This window comes from Apis dorsata, unplaced genomic scaffold (assembly GCF_000469605.1).
Source record: "Apis dorsata unplaced genomic scaffold, Apis dorsata 1.3 scaffold_149, whole genome shotgun sequence".
NCBI classification, from domain to species: Eukaryota; Metazoa; Arthropoda; class Insecta; order Hymenoptera; family Apidae; genus Apis; species Apis dorsata.
Window position 1 is genome coordinate 1282287 of NW_006263440.1, and position 9763 is coordinate 1292049.

The 9763-nt window shown below is 35.2% G+C and overlaps 1 protein-coding gene across 2 annotated transcripts in view; it reads right to left on the minus strand.

Annotated features, from left to right (window-relative positions):
• The window catches only part of LOC102677613 (alkaline phosphatase-like), a 159507-nt gene that overhangs the window by 21889 nt on the left and 127855 nt on the right, over positions 1–9763 (minus strand). For both annotated transcript variants that reach the window (XM_031509421.1, XM_006613454.2), the window contains one exon: positions 5052–5246. In XM_031509421.1, coding sequence (XP_031365281.1) covers positions 5052–5246 — 195 coding nt within the window. The remainder of the gene's footprint in view (positions 1–5051; positions 5247–9763) is intronic.

The window sequence follows — 9763 nt, forward strand, 5'->3', positions numbered from 1 at the left end:
CCCATAAAAAAATTACCCTTCCCTTTTTCACCTATCCCGTCTTAATCAATTTCTTAAATTTCCTCTTCTAACGCCACATACCTCCCTTTCTCCAGCTTCCATTATCGACGACCCTTTACCAACTCCATCATCCCCGTACGTGTATGCTCGCGACACGAGAAAATTCGTTCGAGCCACGCTATCGATTTTATTTTTCCTCTGTGTGTTTCATATTTTCTGACATCGCGTCGAACGTTAACGAGATTCCGCGTGTATCCCCTTTTAACGTCACTTGGCCGTTGCGCCAAGCAAATGGCGATTCTCCATATTCATACGATCGTTACAGGGGAAACCTCTTTCCCGTCCCGAAACAGAAAGAAAAAAAAAAAAAAAAGAAAGAAAATTCGTCTCGACTTATCGGATACTAGTACTTTGAAAAAGTAGCGACCGCGGTGTAATTCGACGCGTGGCTCTATCCATTATCGTTGTCACGGGCGAGGATCGAGCGACCTCGTGTTTCTCCTTTCATCTCCTTCCGCCGAGGAATTTCGACACGAGATTCAGAAACAAAGCAATGAGGTTGGTCGGCGGGCGAACTCGTCGTCGAATTCCAATAATCTTCGGTTTCACAATGAAATATCGTTGCTAGTTACACACGTGCGCGTATACACACATGTATCGTGCGACCGCGGTGACGACGGTTTCGAGAAATAGCGAGGTTCGGGATACGGTTTCCGGGATAAAGTGGCGGCTTAATGGATTCGGTATAACGCGGCTGGCGCTGGTTCGGGATGTAAATGGGATTCGCCGGATTTCTTTGATGAACGCGCTTCTTCCCGGTGACAAACGACGAAACGATGATTTCTTGCATTTTCGTATCGAAAAAACGCGCGCTTACGAATTTCTCTCGACGGCAGTCGAACGGTTAATGGAAACCGTGGCAAAAGAGACGGCAACGTGCAACGTCATTCGCGCAGAAAACGCGGAAAGGGAAAATTAGAAAATTACGGTGACTCACTTCCTTGTGATAAATTTTCCCTTATGATTAATTACACGAGCTGGCCGTTCCCTTCGTTCTATCTGAAATTCCGATAGAAGAGAATTCAGGCCGCAAGAACGCGACTCGAAGAAGCAATAAAACCGATAACATTGTGGTAGTATTAGTTTCCTCGGCGAGGCACCGGTGAAATAACGTAGGAATCACGTGGTGTTTACACGAATTCATCCCGCGGCGAAATTCCTCCTTCTCCTCCTCCTCCTCCTACTTCCCCTCCCACTTTTATATTTTTAACCGCGCCCTATCGTGACTTCTAAATGCAAAATCCCGCGGCAACGTTCTATCCAACATTCCTCGCACGTTCCGCGCGTCCGCCTAGACCGCTTGAATTCCCGTCGATTCTTGCGCTAAGCAAGGCCCCTCCCCTCCCCACGTTTTTGACTTATCTCAACCTCGTCGCCGACGAGGTTTCGAATTGTCGAGGCTGCGTGACATTAATAATTAATGCGGGGAGGGGAGGGCGTATATACACGTTTGTACACGGCGATTGGCTCGTAGACATTGATCCCGCGAGGAAGAGAGAGAGAGAAAGAGACAGAGAGAGGTATAGATATGGTTTAACGAGGATATAAAAAGAAACGATGGAACGGCGAAGAGGTGACTCACGTCACCTATTTTACAAGTTCGCTCGAATGCAAGGTGGGATATATAAGAGGGGAATACACGAGGCGGTCGTTTTACACCGTGTTTTTCGTGTATGTGTATGTAGGTTGGAAAAGATCCAACAGTTCTTTCTGGAATGTTTCCAGCATTTTCTCCAACGTTTTAATTCATTTGTCAATTACACGCACCGCCTTACGGGAATAAACCCTCTTAATGACTGCGTATTTTGTTCCTTCGTACTTTTTTTCGTGAATTTTTCTCGAAGCTTCGCTTCGTAATACTTCACGCCGCGTGGCTCGGGAGGGGAGAGGTTTCGGTACGGACGTATCGGTAGTAGTAGTTGGTTCGAACAGATGTAATTACGGAATTGAATTTTAAATTTTCCGAATAATATGCCCGTTGCGCATATCATATAACGTGGATTCCTGATAAATAATGCTTCCTTGGAGAAATAATGCGAGGAACAGCGGGCTTCTAACCTGATGTGTATATAATATAACTTTCGAGCAAAACCACCAAGAATATAATCCGTATAGATATATAGAAAACCATTGGGTTGAAAATCATAGTTATATAACTCTGCCACGTAACGATTTACAATTTTCCCGTATTTTTCTTCGACGAAGGAAGGAAAAACGAAACTACGACGGATACAATATATACCGACGCACCGCGAGGGAATAAAAGTGGCCATCCTCGTATGGCCGTATACAAATTTCCGAGAAAAGGGTCAAAATCGTTTCGCGTTTTATTTCGAACAACCGAGCCCCCCTTTCGCCGAACGCCAACCGTGGACGAATCGTGGGGATCGAAATGAGGTCGAAGAGAAATTGGAACGAGCCGGACGATTCACGCAGCAGCCACAAAAAAAAGAAAGAAAGAAAGAAAAAACTATCCTTTGCATTTCTCGCCGCGATTCGATTTAAGCACGGACAAACGTTCGATTCCCGTACCCTCTCGCGCGGGCTTGTCCAAGAAGATTGGATCGTATTGAAAGCGGGGATCTTGGAATTGGAAGGCCCTTCCATCCCTTCCACGCGTGATGAAGAAGTGTCTGGAGGGTATATAAAACGGTGTACCGAATCACTTACCTGGTATTGGATTGCCATGCGACCCTTTCCGGTCATTCCGCCCGGCCGAACGCGATCGACAGAGACGAAGCCGGATAAATTATTGACCCCGACCCGATCTCCCCACCTTTTCGCGGCTTGAATACCGAATGCGCGCACGAATTCTCATCCAGAGGAGCGGGATCACAGGGATGAAACAGAAACTCGTCACTCACCGTTAAATACACTTTTTCCCGACCGTTCCCATTCGAAATGGGAATGGTTGTAAATCCAACGTGCTTGTATTATGCATTCAGAGGGGACATTGATGAACGACAGTCTCTTGTTTCTCTGACTTTTCCCGCTCGACTTTTCCGAATCGCATCCCGTCGAAAAGTTTCGAATGATCAATAGTCGAAAAATGCAACGCGGACGATCAATGCAACCTCGCCCGCCGTTCACACCCTTCCAATGTCGTTTACCATTCGCATCTCCTCTGCCCTTTCAATCGAGACTCTCATGAATCGGTTCTACGTGCCGTTTCATATAACGCTCCACATCTTCTCTCTCTGTCTTCTTTCTCTTTTTTTTTTTTTCATTTTCTAGATCCTTTTCTTCCCCTCCGCGCAGAAACGCGCAGTTTTGAATAGCATTATTGGCGACCGATTGTCTTCTCTGCAACAAAATTCTTGTCATCTATCAATCTAACTTTATCTCTCGATCGAGTGATTTAGCGTCGTGATCGGGATTTGATTCAGAGATTCGTTCATCGGCGTACTGTTGGAAAATCATTTATCACTCTTTTACTTTACTTTTCGTCTCTTCCTAAATTTTCTTTTCTCGAGATTATTGGTTCGAGATTGGAAGAGTGAAATTTCCCTCGAAGCAAATTTTTCAAAATAGAAATTATCATTGATCTATGATTAAAAATATATACTAATATTAACTAGATCATTCGTGAAACAGTATAATTATGTAATATAAATTTAATTTTTATAAAATATTCATACATCGATCGATCATAATTGAATTATTGCCTCGATCCGAAATTTTGTGCCAATAAAATTTTAGAATAACGTTCTGCTCGAAGTTTGTTTCCGAGTACGGGATTACGAAAGAAGATTTATCGTAAAATTAAGAGTTTGCGAAGGATCTTTATATTGGGTCGTTTAACGATGAAGAGACTAACAGGGAAGAAAAATAAGGAAAATGAATGTGGGATGTTCATTCTCGAATGAAGAGAACCAGGTTGGAAAGAAAATTAAATCGTCGATAGAATCACCGATAATAATTTCCATCTTTCTGATTCGATTCTGGATCATAAGTCGATCCGTGAATGAAGTTGATGAAGTCGTATAAGAAATTCAACCGGAGTAATGCTCTTTGCATTTCGCAATTTAACTTAATCACAGATTGAACATTTGTATTTTTTGTTGCGAGATCTTTCGATGAAATTGAATTGTTGTTTAGCTTCTTCGAATGCTAATCAACGAAACAATACGATATTCTGTTGATTCATATGATAATCATATGATACAGGAAAGAGGAATCAATATTTTCGATGAATTCGATATTTCAACTGTCTATTCGAATGAACAAATGGAATCACAGTCAGACGATTTTTAATATAACCAGATGACATTTAGTCGTATGGATTATTGTGGATGATGTCGAGGGAATTTTATCGGGAAACGTAAAGCCTCTTCTCTTGAATTTAATATCGGAAACCAGAATTTTTGTTGCTCGTTTTCGTCGACGTTGAAGTAAAAAAGTAGACGGAAATATGGGAAAAATGTCAATTACATTGACGGTTTTCGGTCGAAAAGTTCGCGAACTTTGTGTCTCTGGCTAGCACGAATCATGTTTGCTCCCCGCTTTTCCCTCCTTCGCGTACTCTGTTGCACCGGTGGAACGAAATCAAAGAAATAACGAGGTTAATAAGGGAGCGTAATATCGAAGGGATGGTAAGGTTATTCGTGCTAGGCACGATCCTTACGTTTCATTCAGAATTATTTCGAAGGATGATACTCCGGGTCTATGGAATTGTTTATAGAAATTGCATCGTATCGGTGAATATGAAATCCATTATCTATCGGCAACTTTTCTGCACGGAATCTCGAGGAAATAATAAATCCGAAATAATAAATTTCACCGTATTGTATACAGAGGTACAATTAAATATAGTAATAAGTGAATTTTCAATTTTAATAATAATTCAAGACAATAAATTCACTTCGAAAAATAATTTTCGAATTCTAGAAGTTTTGTTCGGAATTATCGGAATCATAGTAGGTAATAAATCATTTTAGTTGCCTTTATGGATTGTGGAATTATTGGACAATGACTTATCACGTTTCACTTACCAAATATAGGATTCCCACGATGCGTTGCTAAACCACCAAGCGTGAGTACGTGCGAGTGATCCGCCGTTACGACGAGAAGCGTCTCTGACAAGTCCACTTCCTTCATCACGGCCCTCACAGCTTCCTCCAGAGCCAATGTTTCGTCCAACGCTCGATAAGCATTGTTATAGTGATGCGCGTGATCGATTCTGCCACCTAGAGATAGACAAATGGACCTTTCCCGTTTAATCATACGTCTGACAGAGAGAAATTAGTACAGAGACCGATTGTAATAAACAAATTGACAGATATAAATGACAAAATTTTATTTTATAATATCGATAGAAAAATAGATATCGTCGAAAAAGATACATGGAATAATTTGAAAATGATTAGAATAAAATTTTGTGAAGATGAAAATTATTGATTCTTTTCGTCACGAAGAATTTTGTATATTTAAACATCGTTGATAAAAACATCGTCACGAAACTGATTATCACACGCAATAGCACTGATATGAACTTCATAATTTGTAAATATTATTTAAAGCGTAAATTTTGATTGAAAAAGATTCTCGAATTAAGAAACACTCGACCATATGATATAATACACCTTTTCACTGAACTATCTAACCAACAAGTTTTATTCAGTTGAGAATCAACTTTAGATGCACTTTGAAAAACTCTCGACGCGAGTAACTTTAAAACCAATATTGTCACTTCGTAGGAAGCTATCCTGTAATCGTATTAACGACTTTAATATTTTTTAAGTATACTTTTGAGTAAACTTTTAACTTTCTAAAAGCATCTAGGTGCAGATGTTATAAATAGAAAGATAAATATATATTCCTAATATTAAATACTTTGTGCATATACTAAAGAATATTAAAGATATCATAAAAAGTAAATTTGAATCCAAACGAGGATTATGTCATTCTTCATACATTGAAATGTATTTTTAATTTATATAAATGTAATTTTATTTCTCTTATTATATTTAATAAAAATTATAAATATCATAAATAATATATAAAATTATAAAATGAAAGCATATCTTATCTAATCTTACTATAAATATATACTCCTTTATTTTTTGAAATATCACATTTTGAAATATAAAATTGTTCAAAAAAAAACGAAAAATGTTCAAGTTTTAATGATTTATAATGATTCAACTTTTAAATAATCCATAATAGCGAGTTGAGAAAATCACTTTAAAAATTTTCTATGTAGTTGGATTATTACGAAATTCACGTTTAATAATTCTAGAAAATTCATTTGCTTTCTTTTATTCACTTTGTCACCACTTTATAATGAAAACCGAGAAAAGGAACGAAAACGACGATGAAATTACAGAGGAAACGAGCATCATCAGCATTACCGTGGAATTCGCGTTTGGTAAAACAGCATGGCCATTGTAGTTAACGCTAATTATTCAGAACGATCCACAAGAATTCGAGATTCAATTATCAAGCTAGCAAACGACACGACGCTGACTCTGGAATAGATTACTGAAAGTTCAACTTGAAGTTAAACGCGTCACTTAGAAACGATCCAAAATGGCCGAATCGATATTCGATATATGTGGTGACGCTATAGTGAAGGTAAGCATATATGCAAGATGGCGGAAATTGGATCGAAAGCGTGGAATCGAATCAGTTCCAGAACGAATCGAAGCAATTGGGAATGAAACGGGATAGGAATTCGACCTTAGAGTATCACGCTAAAAGGTTTAATAGTATTCGGTATCACTTGGCTCAGCCAGACGGCGCCGTGGCTAACTGCAATGATTCGGTTTTACGATCGAACATTAATTCTGTCTCGACCACGTTATGCGGAAATTGTAAATGAATGCGTTGTTTGTGCAATATAAATATTGTGTAATATAAATGTGTGATGTAATATATTGTAAATATATACTGTTTCGAACGATGAAGAACATTTATGATATGAAATATAAAGAACGAAGTAAAGAAGATCGTGTGAATGACACAAGCAAAGAAAATTAATACATCGACGACATGTATTTCGTAGCAGAAATTCAGGTAAGCTCATTTTTCGATTAACAGCAATTGAAATAATCAATGAAATTACATTCGAAAGAAAATTTTTATGCATATATTTGATAATTGTCTGTGAATTTTTCTTGTAATGAAATGAAATATTTGATGTTTAAAAATTTTGATAATTACATAGTCTATGTATAACATCGATGATGCATATCTTATATTCTATGAATATTTATGATTTAGATATAATTATTTCAGAAACTATTGCGTCAAATTTAGCCTTATTTCAGTGTGACATTATTACAGTTGCACATTACTATCGAAATTATATCAAATTTACCAATCCATGCGTTATAATAGAATCATAGAATTTCAATATGAGTATTCACACTATATCGTGTCTCTGCATAGTATGCATCATGTAATTCAGTCTTTCTCTACGTTAGTGGAAATAATTGCAGGATCGGAGTTAATTACTAATATATGTGTTAATTACTAATATATCATTCGATACAGTATTGAATATTAATTTAATCTATTTATATAATTTTTACATTGAATAATTCTATTCAAAATAATACAAAAAATAATAAAAGATATATTTATATTGAAGTATATTTTAATTAGAGAATATATTCATTTCTTAGTAATTTTCATTATAATTTCTTCAATTAACAATATTATATAACTGTACATTGAAAGAATATCGTTTCGTATCAATGAATAATTATATAACTACATCGATTGTTATCCGTGAAATATTTTTGCTTCTGTTTATTGCAGCAAACGTTGTTCCAATAAATCACCAGTTGCAATAAAACACGAACAACTACGTCTACCGAATAACCCCACTGAGTAAAACGATATTTCTGCCTGGATATTTCCACAAATATTCAATCGTTGATCTCACCGCTTCGATGTTTCGTATTATTTTGAACGTATTCTTTGTAATCCAAGATTGCAAAATACATCAAATGAATCGCCTTAAAAGTGAAAATGTTTCGTAAAAAGAAGATATACTTTTTTTTTTTTTTTAATATACTTCATGAAATTATACATTAGTTTTATTTTCGTCTAAGATATATAATATTATATAACCATATATTTATATATGCGCGTACAACGAGTATGCGTGTTAAAGCACGATGATTTTTTAATTTAATTTAATATAACAGATATATTATTATTAAACATTCTTTCAAAATGAAACGCTTTACGGTATTATTGATTTGAATTAAAAAAAATTAATGGACCGGAAAAATGAAATTGATTTTTGAAAAATATTACGTTAACGATTCTTTTGGGATTGAAACTTATATTATAATATAATATCCAAGTGCCAACAAAAATTATTTCGAGAGATTAAAACGCGAAAAATTTTTATTTTTCATTTCTACAGCATTCCACTGTGAATTTAATTTCATCGATTATACGTGCACAGCTCGTGATGAAAAGTTTTAATACGCTCATAATGAAATTAAATGATAGTAGTGCGCATTTTGTAGCAAATGAAATTCGTTGTTTGTAATAATCGGAAAAATGAAAATTTAAGGTGCAACAAGGATAAATTTGAAATAATATCGCATTATTTTTCATTTATTTGATTTCAAGCAATTTACAAAAACATGCATAAGTTTTGTCGTTTTGTTTTCATAAATACATTGGATAATAGAATTTTTTTTCGCTGTATAAAAAGTATTATTGCGCTTTTGTTTAGAAATAGAGATTCGGTACTTTTAATTGGTTTTCGCTGATATTTGAAACACGATAGCAACAAAATTTTACTATTGGTCACCAATACTGTTATTGAATAGAACAAAGTTATTTGAAAAAGTTATTTTATTTGATATTATTTTATTAGCAATTAAATTACATATATATATATATATTTACATTATGAAAATTTTTCAAAGTAGATTAATATTTTTCACGAGAAAATTTATATCAAAAAATTTCAAAATCCGATTGGATTAAAATTATATTATACATGAAAATTTCTGAATAGAGAATAAAACAGATATTGAATTAATCTTTTGTTTCAAATAGATATGATTTCACTGACTGATAAATTCAAAATAGCATTATTTGCAATTAGTCAACGAATAAAGAAACGACCTAATTTGCATTTCAATTAAATTCCAGTATTTAAGAACCCTATAGAATTAAGATCTCTAGAAGAGATTCGCAGAATGCTCCGTAATGAACGTGCTTATTCGAACTAATGTCGCTGCTCCTTCCTTCCTGTCCGAATTTCAGAATTTTAATCTGAGCAATCTATGACCAATGTGACCGATAACTCATTTTAATACGTCGATTTATATCGATGATCGTATCTATTAATCCTTGTCGATCTGAATATTTTATTTTTTGAAAAAAAATATATATATATATTTAATTATTCCACGCGTTTCGGAAAATAAGATAATTAAAAAAGATTTCTTGTAGAAATCGTCCGATCTAATTAAAATCAAAAAAATATGCAGATGCAAATGATCATTCTTTTTAATTCTCCTTAATTTCCATGCTTGTGATTTTTCATCCATCGAATAATTTCCTCTCGAATTTCCTTTTCTAAATATGTTGACGAAAATAGACTCTTAATACGATAGAAATAATGGGAAAATAAATGAAAAAGGAACATTTTAAATTAGATTTTTCTCTCTTTTTTTTGTTCTTCTCTCTCTTTTCTTCTTCTTCTTCTTTTTTTTTTTTTTTTTTTTTTTTT